Source organism: Colobus angolensis, unplaced genomic scaffold (genome assembly GCF_000951035.1).
Source record: "Colobus angolensis palliatus isolate OR3802 unplaced genomic scaffold, Cang.pa_1.0 Scaffold51, whole genome shotgun sequence".
In the NCBI taxonomy this organism is placed as follows: domain Eukaryota; kingdom Metazoa; phylum Chordata; class Mammalia; order Primates; family Cercopithecidae; genus Colobus; species Colobus angolensis.
Window position 1 is genome coordinate 11561169 of NW_012118599.1, and position 18087 is coordinate 11579255.

General features: G+C 38.5%; 1 protein-coding gene across 1 annotated transcript in view; it reads right to left on the reverse strand.

The window, feature by feature from the left end:
• The window catches only part of RUNX2 (runt-related transcription factor 2), a 128501-nt gene that overhangs the window by 103241 nt on the left and 7173 nt on the right, over nucleotides 1–18087 (reverse strand). Inside the window, exons 2-3 of the mRNA XM_011960302.1 lie at nucleotides 16064–16220; nucleotides 10003–10107 (exon numbers count right to left, since the gene is read on the reverse strand). Coding sequence (XP_011815692.1) covers nucleotides 10003–10107; nucleotides 16064–16220 — 262 coding nt within the window. The remainder of the gene's footprint in view (nucleotides 1–10002; nucleotides 10108–16063; nucleotides 16221–18087) is intronic.

Below are 18087 nucleotides of genomic sequence, written 5' to 3' on the forward strand. Positions count from 1 at the left end.
TCCAGAGCTCTCCAGAGTGACAGGAGCTTAGAAACATTTCCCTTCCACCATCTTTCATGAATATTATCTGTCCCGTGTTCCATTTCCTTAAGTACTACTCCAGCTAACCTGATAATAATGACCTGAAAGTCTCAATACAAAGGAATAACTGGAAGTGTGGATCTCAGGCACTCAGAGCAGACAGGCTTTCAGCACAATGCCTCTCACATCACCACATGTTGGCAGCAGCTAACACACACAACTGCTAACATTTTCAGGAATAAAAACTCTCTGAGAGTTTCACACCAACAGTTTCTCGTTGAAGGAATTACTGAAGGATCTACATCAAGAAAAAAGCAAACTCAACTTAGAAGGAAGAACTAAGGTGAAGGAAGGAATGATGAGCAAATGAATCAATAAACATAATGGATAAATACAAGTATAAACATTTTTTAAACACCGATAATGACTAATCCAGGAAATATAAAACAAGAATATACTAAAATATCAGATAACGACATTAGAAGAGAGGGGGTGAGACTGCAGTTTAAAGAATGCTAAAGTTCTTGTATGGACAGAGATCATGATTAATTTTAATAAGACAAATTTACATATTAAAATGGTAAAGATAATACTAAAATAAAAGAAGCACATTCAATGGTAACTTGCAAACCAATAGAGTAGGAAAGCTAGCATGTATCGAGAACAACAAAAAAGGAATACTCTGAAAGGAAAACCTTTGCAGAAGAGAGAGATATGGAAATACAGAAACCCAAAACTCTCACCTTTCAGTAACAAAATCTTGCACTCTTAAGAGTATATCAGAACTGAAAAGCATCAGGAATGCTCATTGCTACAGTCGACCTGCAGCAAAATTGTGATGCCTGAAGTTGGCAACCACTGGCCTCAAGGCCAGCAATGGTCCTGCCTGCTGCACACTGCCACTCACCATTTACTTTCTGGTACCCAGGATTTCCCTGACCACTCTCCCCCTATCTTCCAAAAGCTACTTCCCAAAAAAGGATTCTATGTCACTTGTTTTTATCTTAATAAGAATTTAAGTCCGAGTTACCTTTTCCAGGGGTACGTGGGTTTAAGCCTTAATCCTAAATTTTAATGAAAGGTTTTGGTCTTCCAACAAATAGATTTTCACCACCAGTGCACAGTAGAAGAGAAATTCTGAGAACTGGAGCCCTTCCTTTGCTACTTATAAACACAGTCTTTTATTTTAACTGTTACATATGATATTGAATTAATATTCTAGACCTAAATGGTTTTTATGCCTTTTCCTAATTTCCAAAAGTTACTTGAAAAAACAAGAGTAATTAATTATTTTTTATACCTGCCTAAATAAAAACTTTTGAGATTTTATGTGAAGGCCAAAGATGTTCTTTAGTTGACATCATAAGTGGGTCCTATAAAAATGCTAGGTAGGGACAGGTATGAATGGGAAAAGCAATATAACAAATCTTTTCTTTTCCCTGCTATTTTTAATATATCCTATTCACTGGCCTAGTCTTCCTTGAAGAAATTGCCAGACACAAACAAAATAGAGGTGAACAGAGTATTTCAGTGATCTATCAGGAATTATTATCTTTGAGAAGGAAAGTCATTTTTATTAAAATAAAAAAAAAGAGAGAGAGAGACCAAAAAAAGTGGGGGGAACCCCTTTCTCTCAAGTCCCTGTCAAGTCCCTAACACTATTTTCAGAATGAATGATTCCTGACTTACACTAAAATACAAACTACTGACACATTTGGATCAAGCATGTATGTGTTTTTAGAACACGTATCACTTGAAAACTTGCCATGCTATATTTAGTTAGAAGTAAATATATCAACTGGAACATATGCATGTGGAAACTGTGCTCTTGCTGTGAAAGCTGCAGTGCCTTGTTAACACAAGTCCAATACAATGAGAACGCACATTCAGAGCCGGGAAGCCAGGGAAGAGTGCAAAGGAGGGACATGAGCATGTTTTAACGGTGGTGATAATTTGCCATGAAAGGATGTTAATGCCATAGCTCCTTGCTGCAGCATGCCATGTGCTGCTGAATTAAATTACTGCCATGCAGTCTGCGAGTGAAGGAATGTGTAAACAGGCCATATATCCTTGCATCAGTTCCACAGAATGTTGCACAACACAAAATGCCTCTCGATGTGTCATTTCCTTCTTGGCTATCTTCCCAGCTCCTGACAGCCAGTCAAAAAAAAAAAGGACTGAAAGATATTTAAAACTGGTCTTCTCAAGAGCACATTCCACCAACCACCAGACATAACCTCCACCAGCGCTTCTGACCCATCCCCCCGCCGCCCTCATCCTTCTTGAAGAAAGGGAAACAGAGAACAGTGGGTTTTTTTTACTGTTATTATTCTCTTCAGTTAAAGATTTTCAACGATGTTTTACGTACTGGTAGCCAAGTGATGAATATCTATGACAATCAAATTGCTGCTTGTATTTGCCAACTTGTAAATATCAAAACATGGCATTTACTCATAAATTCTATTCCTTGGGCACTTCAGAGACAGTAAAGAACCCAGGGGAAGTCTGAAAGTCAGGAAGTTCAGGGCTTCTCTACTAATGCTTTGCACTAAGGACTAAAACCCAGGCCTGTGGCATCTGGGGCATGGCACAAAGCCTATCAAGGTTTTTTCAAATCATCTTCACAGACTTCAAGAATGTGAATGCAAGAACTGTGTCCAGAAAAATCAAATAACCTTAAAAAATACATCTGCTGTCCCTCTATCCAACACATTTTACGTGTCCCCCCACCTTATTTCACATGTAACCAATCTCTAAATAAGCATCTTCCTGGGCCGGGCACGGTGGCTCACACCTGTAATCCCAACATTTTGGGAAACCGAGGCAGGTGAATCACGAGGTCAGGAGTTTGAGACCAGCATGGTCAACATGGTGAAACCCCCTCTCTACTAAAAATACAAAAAATTAGCCAGGTGTGCTGGCACGCACCTGTAATCCCAGCTACTCGGGAGTCTGAGGCAGGAGAATCGCTTCAACCCAAGAGGCGGAGGTTGCAGTGAGCTGAGATCCCACCACTCTACTGCAGCCTGGGCGACAAAGCAAGACTCCATTTGAAATAAAATAAAATAAAATAAGTATCCTCTTTTGGTAAATAAGCAAAGATCACAGGCCAGTCTTTGACATAAAAAGCTCATTCCTTCACCCAACTAAGATGAAAAGTAATGGAGGATAAAAGTGAGCTGCTGCTGACATCAGCTGGAATGAGGAAGAGAAAATGTCAACCCCTCCATTCTCTCCACCCTTCACCAGGCTGGAAAGCAGTCCCAGAACTAGGTGGAACAGCGTGACAGAAAAATGAGATAATATTTTGCCTAGACCGCCTGGTTTGTTAAGTCTGTTAACTCAAGTTTTTTAAGGTAAAACTTCTGCAATTGGACATGCCTCAAAAATACGGAGAAATAAAACTTCTCTGAACAATTACAGATTTGTTGATGAATTGGGCACAATTGAGAATGAGCAAACAGGAAAAGAAAATAGTTTAGCTGCAGGACCTAAGCCTAACAAGCTGAGTGAAGCATGATACTAAGGCAAGCCTAGAAATACCAACAGTGCCCTGTACTTCCAGATAATCTCTCACTAACCTAAGTCCCAGACCCTTACTGAAGCCATACACAAAGCCAAGCAGAGAAATGTTGCAGCCATGTACTCTGAGCCTGCAAGAAAGGAGCTAGATCACGGGAGAAAAAAAGGCAGAGCTTCTCCTTTCTCCCACCAGCTCACAATAGGTGGCTGGCTGATCAGTGGTGAATGCCAGTGCCCTGGCAGGAAGTACACAATTCACAGCTTTGTTCTCTCCTTGAGAGTAAATACGATTTACTTACCTGAGACCTGACACACAAAAATTTTTAGAAACCCACTCACATGTATCAGGCAATAGGTTTGCAAGTGTACCAGCAAGCAAGAATTTCAAAGTTGGATGATATAAAGTATAAAACCTCCAATCTTGGCCGGGAGCACTGGCTCAAGCCTGTAATCCCAGCACTTTGGGAGGCTGAGGTGGGCAGATCACCTGAGGTCAGCAGGTCAATACCAGTCGGCCAACATGGCAAAATCCCATCTCTCCTAAAAATACAAAAATTAGCCAGGCATGGTGGCACACACCTGTAATCCTAGCTATTTGGGAGGCTGAGGCAGGAGAATTGTTTGAACCTGGGAGATGGAGGTTGCAGTGAGCCAGATCAAGACCATTCCATCTCGAAAAAAGTTTAAAAATTAAAAAAAATAAACCCTCTAATCTTAACCATCTGAGGATTCATAAGATATTTCTGCTACAAGCTTGTCATGTTGCTGGGTAAGGCTCATACTTCTTTTTGTTCAAACATCTGATGTTCTTCTCACTTGAGTATTGATCTGCTAATACCAAGCACCACAAGCGAATACCCACCACTAATTCATTTGATGTTCACCAAATCTGTTCAATTCAGAATGACACTTAGTAAATTTGGAGTCGCTTTCTTTGAATGTCCCCTAGATTGAAAAAGCCAAGAGTCCTTTCAGAAGATGGTACCCTGAAAAAATTATTTCTCCTGTTGTGACAGTGACAACTGCCAGCTAAGCACTTACGTAAGCTGATGACATTGGTGTCATGAACCACACCCCCCAACGTTCATACTATTGGTGGTTGTTTCCCTTAAATCCAGGCTGCACCTGTGTCTTGCTTTAACCAATCAAATGTAGAGAAGCAATTCCATGCCAGTTCTGAGCCTAATCCTTAAGAAGGTCCAACACCCTTGGGTGCAGTGGCTCGCACCTATAATTCCAGCTGCTCAGGAGGCCAAAGCAGGAGGATCACTTGAGGCCAGGAGTTCAAGACCAGCCTGGGCAACACAGTGAGACCCCATCTCTACAGAAAATGTAAAAATTAGCCAGGTATAGAGGCACATACCTGTAGTCCCAGCTACTTAGGAGTCTGAGGTGGGAGGATCACATGAGCCCATGAGTTTGAGGTTGGAGTGAGCTATGATCATGGCACTGTACTCCAGCCTGGATGACACGGCAAGACCTCATCTCAAAAAAAAAAAGAAAGAAAGAAAGAAAGAAAAAACAAGGCCTGAGACCTCTCATTTTTGTACCTGAGGGAGCCCTGAGCTGCCACCATGTAAGAAGTCAGACTCAACGGGAAAGACCACATGGAGAGGCCACATGGAGAGGAAGAGGATCCAGGATTATACAGACAGAGATGCGGTGGGGCCTGCTGTCCCATCATTCCATTCCAGCTGAGTCCAACCATCCAGCCAACCCACCAAGGCACGAGATACATAAATGAAACATGTGGGATGTTCCAGCACAAGCCATTATCTGATTGCAGCTACATGATAGACCCCAAGCCTTACCAATAGAAAAACCATCCAGAGGAACCCCAATCAACCCAAAGAATCATAAGAAATAATAAACTGGATGTTATATTTGAGGGTAGTTTATTATTTAGCAACAGACAACTAAAAATGCAGAAAGAGAATTTATTCTAGGTAAGGTTATTTACTTTTTCCATCCTCTGCACAACCAATAATACCTTTTCCATCAGTCCTCTTCCCTAACTCTGAACCACTTCTATAGAATATGATGTTGCTAACCAAGTTTTCACATTCCTGTAGAAATTATTTAAATCCGACTGGAAGTGGAACCAAGTCCACAGATGGAACAAGGGATTCTAATAGAAACTGATGTTTAAAAGAGCTAGGTATCTAAATGCATTACTATTGCTGCTGCTGCTATACCACTTCTCTGGCTGACAGTTGTTCTTCAGAGCTAGCTTGCCAATAGCAGGTCAAAATGCCTTGCCTAAACACAAGACTTACAAATTTGGGATCTTAAGTATGATGTCATGTCTTAAAATGATAAGCTGGCAAAGAAAATAAATGGCATTTTGTAAAGATGTGCACCATTTTCATGTTTATGCTACTTAAGATGAAGGTTCTAATAAGTCATCGGCTATGTTCCTTTAAAGGGAAGCTTTATAACCGAGATGAATCACAACTGCAAAAGATCAAAGTTTAAAAACATCAATGATGCCATAGGGTACTTTTTAATCTTGTAATGAGTGATGATCATGTGCTCTTATGAAGTCAGTCCAACTGCCAACGCCAGATGTGTATATTAAGAAAAGAAGTTGTTTGTGATGTGACAGCACTGGTTCAGCTGCCAGAGACAGAAAACACAGAAGGATGAAACCTTTTGGATTTTTGAGTGAAAAGCAAGTCTTGGCAGATGTGTTGATAGGCAAGGCCTCAGAGTGGAGTAATACTGCCACAGCATCTGCTCTTGGACTTTGCTGCAAACAAATTAAATTTATCATCAGTTCTGCACAGCTTTCCCTGGGCAGCATGAATATCTACTCAGGCATAATTTATAATACAAATTAGTGTCATTTACTAATGAGCAAAAGTTAGTAAAGCCATCTGCAGGGGGAAAAAAGTAATATACTAGAGAACAGAATCTATAGATGGTACCTGTTTCCTAGAAGCATACCATAAGAAAAACTCTACGGCAAACCTCTGACACTGAAGAAAATTGATGTAATAATACCTGACACTTAATTAACACTTTCTACATGACAGTCACTGTGCTACCCATTTTACATACATTACATTTAACATTCTTGCGGCAACTGATGAGGAAGGTATTATCGTTCTCACATAAAAGATGAGAAAACCAAGGCAAAGAGAAGTTAGGTAACTTGCTTGCCTCCATACAGTTAATAAATGGTGGAGTTGGGATTTCGATCCAAGCAGTTTGACATAAAGACCCAACCAGTTAACCCAGAATTTGTCCTCGTTCAAACAGCTGAGCTACCAGAAGCAGGCTTTTCAATATATATTCAGATCTTTAGAGGAAGGAGTAAAATTCCATCAACAGGAACTGATAGTACAAAATTCTCAACTCCTTCAAGCCACTATAAGTGATAAACAGAAGTATACTACTTTTATGACTAATAACCACTAATTAAAGAATTATAATTTGGGGCAGAGGAGGCTAAACAATTGCCTATAAATTGTTCCGTTCCCCTCTCCACCCGCCCCAGGAAGGCCTTTTACTAAAGCCCTTCTCTGTTAAGGATCAATAAAATTAGCCACTTTGAATAAGCAAGGGTTGACAAACTACAACCTGGCTCACCAATTATTTTCATAAGTAAAATTTTAGTGGAATACAGGTTGAATGTACTTAATCTGAAAATCCAAAATGCTCCAATATCTGAAAGTTTTGAGCACCAACATGATGCCACAAGTGGAAAATTCCACACATAAGTACGTAACATAAACTTTGTTTCTTCCACAAAATTATTTAAATATTGTATAAAATTATTTTCAAGTTATGTGCATAAGGTGTATATGAAACATACATGAATTTCATCTATGGATTTGGGTCTCATCCCCAAGGTATCTCATTATATATGCAAATATTCCAAAAATTTAAAAAAATTGAAATCCAAAACACTTCCGGTCCCAAGCATTTTGGATAAGGGACACTCAACCTGTATAGCCATGACCATGAATGTATGTATTTGCTTATGCTGCTTTTGAGCTACAATGGCAGAGTTGAGTGGTTGTGACAGAGACCACCATATGGCCCACAGAGTCTAAAGGATTTTCTGTCTGGCACTCTACAAAAACTGTTTGCCAATCTGTGTTCTAGAGGATCTCCCATGTAACATTACATGTACCAACTAATCAAACTCCTATTATAGTCACTGTTTAAGAAAATTGGAAATCTTGTGCATTTCCCACACCTAGGAGTGTCACAATTAAAGAACAATATTGAGAAGAGGGCTATGCTACACATATTCAATGCCCAGGATGACCAAGAGCAGGGAGGAATCCAGCACAGAGTCCAGGTTATAGGATTCAGCAGTCGCTGAAAGCAGACCCATCCCTCTCTCCAGACACTGACTTCATCAAGTCACCCCATAATGTCAGGAAAATGACCTTGCATTTTCACCGATATTTTCAGTTAATAAGAAATGTTATTCAGGCTTATCTAGGGCAGGTGGTCTACCACTTGCAGATCTGTATCTGCTTCCACCGCCCACCCTGGGCACCACACAAAGCCTGAACTCAGGTCCCACGTATACCACCTGGCCCCTCTATTCCTAACTCTCACTGCTTTCAGAGTACTTCTCTGCCTTTACAAGGCAGTGAGTCTATTGACTAATTTGGCCAAAAACCTCTCTAAATAAGGTACTGCTATCCACACTTGAAACAGAAGTGACTTTTCCAAAGCTACCCTGCCTTCTCACTTATTGTCATATAGTTCAGAACAGGGAGCACCTATCCTTCCCTGTTTCCTCTCCCAACCATCAAATTTTGAGCATCAACTCTTGTGTATATGTACATATACACACAAACATACACACACACACACACACACACACACACAAACACACACAAATGGTTTTTCCAAGAACTGAGAAAAGCAGCTGAGATCAGCAGGAAACATCTTTAAGAGATAAGTATCTCATGGTGCTACATGTTAAAAACCAACTATCCTGCTATATGCATTACTAAAATGGACATCATGCCTTTTCATGAATTCCAGGGCTAGTCTGACCAAAAGTTAGAAGACATCTTCCATCATAAGGCATCATCCCCAACTTATGGCCATCCAGAAAAGTCAGGCAAAGCCCCAAACCAGGCAAAGCTCTGTTCTATCCACCTGCACTCCATAACCACTAGCCCTTAGGACTAGAGACTTGGGGCTTACACACATGTGTACAGCAATCACCTAACAGGACATTCCCAAATTGAACAGACAGGGCTAGCACTGACTCAACATTATGAACCTGGAAGAATGCCATACACATGAAAGGAGAAGAAAACAAAAACCTCAAAGACTTGCTTTTGAGGCAGGAAACCTCCCTAGTTCAGGCAAGCAGTCAGTCTTTGTGAAAAGAGACAGCAGCAAAAGGGACAGGACCCATCATAAGCTCCCACTGCTAGGAAGGTTTGCTACTTGGGTAGAGGCAAAATTTTAGGAGACCTTTTCTCTCATTTGAGGGGAAGAAGAGATACGCCACTCTCACGGTCTAGGCAGGTTGATTGTTACAGAACAAGTACTTCTGCCAGCTATACCTCCACCACAAACCAAACTGAACTCCCTAAATGCAGTGATTAGGATTCCGATGTATTCACTCAGCAAAGGCAGAGTTCTCTATGATGTTTCCATTGGTACACAGTTGTTAACGGTTTATATATCAAATTATCTTTAATCTCTAAATATATTTAAATACCGCTATGCTGAGTTTGTTCAAAGCAGTTTTTTGGCGGCGGTGGGGCAAGCAAACCTCAGTCAATTTAGATTTAGAAGGAACATACATATTGGCCCAAATAGATTATGTGCACTACCTGAAACTGATTTCCGGTGAAACCTTCTGGATGTCCAGACAGACAAATAAACCAAGATGGATTTAAAGGTGGTTTGACTCTATCTGTTAAAAGAAAACTACCTATAACAATTACTAGAGCATGACCAAACAACGGTGTTGTAACAATCAAGCAAGTTATCATTTGCAAATAAATTCTTTGTAATTAAGCAGTGTGCTCTTCATAAAGGGAATTGAGTGGGCGAGTTAAAAAGCTCAAACACATTCTTAGGCCATGGGAAACACATGCAAATGCTTTTTGACTAAGCTCAAGATTTTTAAGTTTACTCTTTTCTTCCTCAGCTCTCATGGGTCTATTCTGCCCCAGTATGTTCAGTACATGAGCAAAATTTCTTAGCAAATAGTTAACAGTGACTGAATAATTATTCACTCATTTCCCAAAGTTATGGAGGCCTTAGCAATTGTGTGGTAAAGGTTAAAACCGTAGTTTTATTTTCTAACTCTGAAGTTTGATTAACTGTCCCTCACTAAAAATATATACATGCAGATAGCAAAGTCTACAAAGACACTATGGGTTGAAAGTGACCCTAACTCATTTGGAATAAATTCCTCATAGGGTCTCTGGAAACTCTATTACCATTTTCAGTAAAAAGGGGAATACTTACTTCTGGGTTCCCGAGGTCCATCCACTGTAACTTTAATTGCTCTGTGGTAGGTAGCTACTTGGGGTGGATTTGTGAAGACAGTTATGGTCAAGGTGAAACTCTTGCCTGCAGATATAAAAGGGGAAAACATACAGTGAATATTAAAAAACAGTGTTGATGATTACACAGCAGCATAAATTTCCAAATTGCATTTAAGCATCTCTAAGGAGGCAATGAAACAAAGACAAGAGGCAGGACTCCTTCTTCTAAATTGGAAACCCTCTGGTGACCACTTTTAAGACATTTCCAAATTTGCTTAGTGTCAAGATCATCGTCCTCATTGTAGTGCTACACAGGAAGACTCCAATTCCAAAAAAGCTCCTCAGTAGCAAGAGTTGTAATGAAAACAAAACCCTGGTCCACTTGAGGGAGGTTCTTTTTCTTTCAATTTTCTCCAACATCAGGAACACATCCAAGCACAGACAATTTTAGAAGTCTTTATTTAGGGTTAGGTCATGACCTCATGAGAGAACAATAGTAAATCATTGTTGATTATGTTATTTACTTCACATGGTTTTAGCATTTCATTTGCTTAGCTGCACTACAATAAGAAGATAAAAGAGGAAAGTTCTTATGGGAATCATTTTAACAGGAGCCAGTGTCTCCTGTCCTGGCCTTAATGTGCCTGTGGGATGATGATTTCATCATTACTGGAACAAAGTTTTTCTCCTCCCTGTCTACCCCTCCCCTAACATACATCCTTGCTGTTAAATCTTGAAATAACTCCCTGACAGTGACTTACTTTTTGCTAAATGAACATGACATCTCTCAATATAAACTCAGATTTTGCTTTTAGCAGAAGGTGTGCTTCATTGAAATATTACATCTGATGCTTCAAGTTAATGAGCTAAAAGCAATGAATAAGAAGGGGAAAAGAGACAGGGAAAAGTTTGGTAGCATATTTGGATGTCTGTTTTCTCCAGAAGAAGATACCACTCTCTGTTGCACAGACTTACTAACAGTTGTAATCAGTTAGATTTGCAACGGTTAATCATGTCAGATAGTCAAAACTGCAAACTGTTACAAGACAGGAAGAGGTGGGCGTGAAACAGTGACTCAATAAAACATTCAGCAATCTCAGGCCAGAGTGCTCATTTAGTCTGCTCCTGTAACAGACCTTTAAAAAGCTCATTTTGTTTTGCTTTGTTTTTTTGGTCAGAGATTCTTTTTCCCTTTACTGAAAACTGAGAGTATTAAACCAAAACACAAATCTTTGACAATACGTACCAATGCAAAGTTTAATGCAGTCTTTTCAAAGCTTAATATGGAACAGGTTATATACAAGGCTTAATGGAGAACAGGTCTTTGGCTGTCAAGTCTAGTGAATGGGTTTTCTTTTCAACCTAGACCATGTAAGTTCCTAAAATCTGTTTAAGACACACATCATTTGTTGCTGAGTATAGATAGTTTTAAGTCTCCTTGGCTATACTTTTCCATAGCCAAGGGGAAAAAAACAGGAAAGAAAAGACAGGAATGGGGTGGGTGCAGTTTGAATAGGGAAAGGCGAATAACAATTAGAAACTTATTAAGTGCCACTTCATACACATTATTTCAATTAATCCTCCTCACTTAGATTTCTCACCCCCACTGCACAAATAAAGAGGCTGAAACCTCGAGAGACTTAGTAATTTACCCAAGTTCACCCAACTAATACATGAAAAAATGAGGATTTGAACTTCCTTTCTCAGACTCTAAAATTAATGCTTTTTTAAAAAATATTCTGTCACTTGGCCACTTCCTTAAGTGGCTTGATCATGTGCCGTTTAAAAAAATTAATAAGTAATTTATTTCTAGGTGCATCCCAATCAGCTCTATGTGCCCAAGAAACAGTAAATATAAATGGACTAATGCAATATCTCAGGATGATGAAAGTATCTATTTTTAAAGTGTCATTGATAAATCATATTTTATCCACTATATTGGGTATTACATAGATTTAAATAATTTATAATTAGTTAGCAAAGAGAGGCTTTATTATAAACATTAAGACTAACCAAAAGAATAAACCAGCCAGGAGTCTAATAAACCAGTTACAGAAAACTAAAAGTCTACAGAATTGGAAACCAGAAACTTGAATAGGATGCCACTGGGTCCAAGTTAGAACCTCAAAACAATGGAAAGATCACAAAAAGTGAAACAGCTAATCTCTAAATTGAAAGTTAGTTTACACTAAAACATTTTAAAGTGCCATTTTGGGGTCAGATTGGTGGTCTATGGGCCCAGGATTGCCTTTCTAACAGCGGCTCCCATGGCTGTGTTTCAGAGTCAGTTTTCATCTATGGCACTCATCTTAATAAATCAAGGATATATAGAGATCTCAGTTATCCTTAATGTCTCTAAATAACCTGCTAGAAAGATTGTCGGCCTGGCGCAGTGGCTCATGCCTGTAATCCCAACACTTTGGGAGGTGGAGGCAGGCGGATCACCTGAGGTCAGGAGTTCAAGACCAGCTTGACCAACCTGGTGAAACCCTGTCTCTACTAAAAATACAAAAATAAGCTGGGCGTGGTGGCACACGCCTGTAATCCCAGCTACTTGAGAGGCTGAGGTACGAGAATTGCTTGATCTCAGGAGGCAGAGGTTACAGTGAGCCAAGATGGTGCCACTGCACTCCAGCCTAGGTGGCAAGAGTGAGACTCCGTCTCAAAAAAGAAAAAAAAGAAAAAAGAAAAAAGAGATTGTCCATAAATTTATTTAAACTGGTTTTGGTAATAGTTCTACTTTAGACCTTTACAACTTACTTAGGATATTAAAAGTCATCTGTGATTCCCCTAAATTCAGGGCAACGCCTCATGTAGGAACAAAAACCAAATATAAAATTCACCCTTCAAGTATAAAGCATTTAAATGTTCAGAGTAGAATCAGTTCTGTTAAAAAACAAAAACAAAACAAAACAAAAAAAAAACTGCTTTTAAAAAGAGATGGGTTTGGGGGAGGAAACAAGTAGTTAAGTGTAACTATGATCTTCCAATATCAAACCCTAAGGATCAAGATGTAATTAACAACTACAGCAAAAGTGAATGAGGCTCCTTCTACTTCTTATTGCCCCTTCAGAAGAAATATGTATGCAATGTTGAAGAAACTTTCAGAAATTACCAACCAATTTAGTAATTGGTTCTTCACCCTATAATAATAATGTACTTCTTAAGTCAAATGTTCATGTCGGCATTCATGATTTTCTTAAATTATTTTTTTTTCAAAATCCCCTTTTTTTTAATCACTTTCCATAAGTGATAAAATGCAGGCTCTTGTTTTAAAATGCAGGCTCTCAAATAGGGAGCTAGCAGTCAGTAGATAACTAATTGTGTCATCCATGGCTTCATCAGGAAAAAGAAAGCAATCCAAAAAAAAATTTAAGAACCAAAATCATTTTAAACACTTCTCTTTAAAATATTAAGGATAAAATAAAGGAAAAATGATGAAAAACCATAAGCCACTCCTAACTTCATGCAAGTTCCACTGATGCTCTACTTTTATTCTAGCACTTTCAAAAGTTGTGGTCCTAAGATGACCCATAGAGTCAAAGTCGGTAGTGGCATGACTCCTTTATAATCTAAGATTGCTTTTCAGTTTCTGAGAGTTTATGTTTCTACCAGCGGAAAGAAAAAAAAAGTGTAATATTTGAGGAACTTGGTGTTTTTTTATAACACTACTGAAAATAGAAATATTTAAAGCCGGAAAAGAAAATACAATGGTAGCAGCATGTTGATCCAGACTTAATAACTTAAGAGAAATGTAGAAGTGTGAAAATCAAAGAGGAAGCTGGAAGAGTCTGTTACAAAGCAGGTCAGGTACAAAGGTAGGTTAAAGGGTTTCCTGCCACTGAAAAACTAACCCATTTTTTTTTCAGAGTGTGATCTGTTATCAGCGTTCTCAGTCCTTTTTTCCTCTTCATCTCAGCTTGATATTACTGTTTCCTTTCATATAATGTTAATGCAGTGATATAAAGATCTATTATTAGTGATAAATCAATTTTTCTTTCTCTCTCCACCCACTCCCCCTAACCCCCATCTAAATCTTGAAGACAAGTCTGGACCAATTTCTCCATCCTGCCTCTGGCAGCAGACTGTAGCATTTCAGATCCTCCACCAAGTCCCGGCTGCTTCAAAGGAAAAATCCTACTTTCTTCAGTTAAGATCATAAGAAATATAGGGGGAGGGGGTCAGCTCTGTTTGGACATAATTACACTTCATCAAAAGAAGCTTTCTTCATCTTCCATGCGTGAAAAGTCTGCAAGCAGTTAAGTCTGTCTTTTTTTTTAAATATAAAAATTGCTATTTGGGAAACCAGCCAAAACTCAGAAAGCCAATATAGTAAAACAGTGCACACCCTTTGTTTCTCTTTGAAGTTTCTTAAATAAATATGTTGAGGGTTTACAAAGTACACTATCACTTTGTCATAGTTTCTACTTAAATTGATCAGAAAAAAGTTATGCAGCATCTATATAACACAAAAGTAAGATAAATGAAAACACTAACTTGAATCTGTAAGGTAAAATTAAGCATGGCACCCAATCCTTTAAAAACTAAAATTGATTACTCTAGTTTAAAACAAAGTATTATTACATAAGAAGAAAGATGCAATTCAGAGCATACAGGTAAATCATCATGTTCACATTTTTCTTGATTCTTACTAGGAAAAAAAAAGACAAACTTTAATTGCATAGTGGACCTGCATAAGTAAATGAGAAAAAGGAAGAATGAATACACACACACATGCTCCAAACCTAATCAGCCAGTAGTGATATAGGATGTGTCTTTTTTCCTCTTTTAATGAAAGTGAACTAAACGTGATGCAGAGATAACCCCCTTAGTTTTGATTCTACCAGAGGCTGTGAGCCTCATTTTATTTCAAACAACCTGTCAGTGACAGTATCTCATTAGCATGAATCATTTTTTTTAAGTTAAAAAGTACAACTTCTTGGCCCTGTTCCTAGAAAGTAAACTAAAACTACTCATCGGAAACAGCCTTGCTTGAATTTCCCTTATCAAGTTTTTACAATGGTAATAATTTGACATCTGATCCAAACTGAAGAGCAATTATTAGACATGGTTTAAAAAGTGGTGCTTCTCATTTCCTAGTCAAACCTGGGTTGCAATGATTCCATAAGGCTTTATTTCACCTCAGCCCTAAAGTGGTCTATTTTCTTTCCTCTTATCAAAATACTTAAAATGGAAATATTAGATTCAGTTAAGTAAATAAATAAGCATAATGCTTCTAATAAGTGAGTAACCAGTAAAAGTCTTTCTGTAGAATAAGTAAATAAAAGCCAAAATATTGGTCTCCTTGGAGACTTTTTTAATAAAACATTAACCTCATTTATCAAACAGTTACAAAAACCCTAAAAGGGATAATTTTCTATTTAAGGATTTCTAATTTTTGAATATGGATTCAGATGGTGGGAATCCTTACATAGTATGTAACTATTAATGTTAGAGTACTAATCATTCATCTGTCTAGGCAACTTTACATAGTCATTCTAACATAAGTAATACATTATTCACGTATTCAAATGAAAAGCCTTATGTTAAAAAAAGATTTTTAATAAATTCTTATTATGAAAGTAAATTAAATCATATAGAGGTAACCTGTGATAAGTGAAGAGCATTATGCCAGCTGTCCTTGCTACAACTTAGACCAAAATTGATATTATCAGGAAATTGATCCAACATATCCATTTTTCTTTCCCCTTTACCATTCAATTTACTCAGTTATTTGACTCCTCATAATTCAGAAGTTGATCCTCCAACTGTTCTTTTCTCTACCTTATATGCTCACACCCAGTGAAATTAGGAGCTAGTTTTTCTGAAAACATTGTTTGAATTTTCAATATCATAAAATAAATGAAAAAGGCCTGAGTACTCAGAAAAACACTCAGCTTCATCTGGATGTATTTAAATCAAATCTTCAGTAATTCTATTCAGAAAAAGAAGGTGCTGATTTGTATACAGACTAGTATACATTTCATCAAAGGAGCCTAATATGCTTATTCCATTATCAGTATCAAAAGTCAGAGACCTACCTCGTCCACTTCGGCCCACAAATCTCAGATCATTGAACCTTGCTACTTGGTTTTTCATAACAGCAGAGGCATTCCGGAGCTCAGCAGAATAATTTTCATCGTTACCCGCCATGACAGTAACCACAGTCCCATCTGGTACCTCTCCAAGGGCTACCACCTACATAAAACAGGAAACACAGCAGCAATAATGGCACATCAGAAAGGCTTACAAACAGAATATATTCTCATTGCAAATGATGTGTCTTATCAGGACTTAGTTTTCTAGTCCAGTCCAGTAATGGCCGACAGGAATGAAGCATCTGTGTATGGGTTGTGATGCCACTTCAAACAGACCAATGTTTCAGGGTCCACCCATTTCAAAGGCAGGCAAAAACTTCCTTCATTTGTTGTTGGATTCTTCACAGGAAATATGTACATTTTTATTAAACCCTTATGTTAAGTTGTCCATAGGAATTATGCCACAGAAGGAAGGAGGATGCCCTGTCTGCAGATTGCATCATACAGATCCAGGCACCACCTGTCTGCAGGCTTCCTCTCAGGGAGAGCCCTGAGGTGTGGTCTTAGCCCATCACAGTCTAAAAAAATATCAAGTCTAGTCAACTCTATGGGAGAAGATTTTTAAGTGAAACCCTGGGGCTCCTGACTACATAGAGCCTAGATATGGTATGGTCTATGTTTTATCTCCTTACTTTGGGCTGGCACTTCAGCTTTTAATAACAGTATAATTACTGAAAACCCACTCTGCAGTGGGATCCAGTGGGATATCCAAAGTCATCAAGAAACTGAAGATGAAAATAATTGATGATAAATAAAAAATATATGTATACCCTTAGCCTCATTTCTATTATGTCTTGTCCCATCTGCCATCCTGGCATGACATACTTGATTGCTTAATCGTCAACAGTCAATCTGAAGCAAATTAACTCAATCAAGAAAAGATCTAGATTAATCCATCTTTGGAAATAACCAACATTTTCTCTGCTCCAAGACTAAAGATCACACTTTAACCTGGGTCAGCTAACTTGAAAATGTGTGCCTCTATTAACACAGAGCCCGGTAAGGGGATGCGTGCAGATCCTTGACTGTCATATATGAAACATACTCCTCCTAATCCACTGCCAAGATCCTGCCCCTTGGTAACAATTCTTTGTCTCAGTGAACTTCTAGGACTCTATATTCAGATTATTTCCACGTCTTCCTCATTCAGTTTCCAGATGCCCTCATAGTAATTCAGCAATGACCCCAGCTAAAGTAGCCCACAACTCTCTGACAATAACACTCCTGTGTGCTTGCCTGTCTGGTAAACATCCCACCTATCTTTTTCTACTTCTAGTGCCACTCCCTCCTTTGTCAAGATTTCCATAAGATAAACCTAAGCATTTAATTCCATTGTTCCCAATACAATTGGCATATTAAAGTAGATTTCTTATAGTGTGATAATATACACTATACCTACATTTTAGGGCTGAATTTCCCCCATGCATGAACCCTACTACAACACCCCTTCACTATGTCCTCTCCTCCAGCCAGGAAAACAATCAAACAAAAAACTTGTCAATATTTTTGTCACCCTTACTTTTCTCTTAGGCTGTTTCTCAGTTCCATTCCTTCCATTTAGTACTGTGTTATTCAGCTCAAAATCAATAAAGCCTTCCTTAAATTACAGGCCGCACTTTCCCCAGCATCCCACTGTACTCAAGTGATCCTCATTTCAATGTGTATATATATATATATATATATATATATTAATATTAATGGTCTATGACTACTTTAAATACACCAGCCCAAAGCTGAGGGACTCACTCCTAGGAGTCCAGATTATATGAGTTTGGAAACTACACGAGAGAAGGGCCTCTATCTCATCTGTCTTGTTCACTACTTATCTACCTGCTCCCAAAAGTGTCCAGCACATGGTAAATGTTTGATTAATTTTTTTTTTTTTTTTTTTGAGATGGAGTCTCACTCTATCACCCAGGTTAGAGTGCAGTGGCATGATCTCGGCTCACTGCAACCTCCACCTCCCA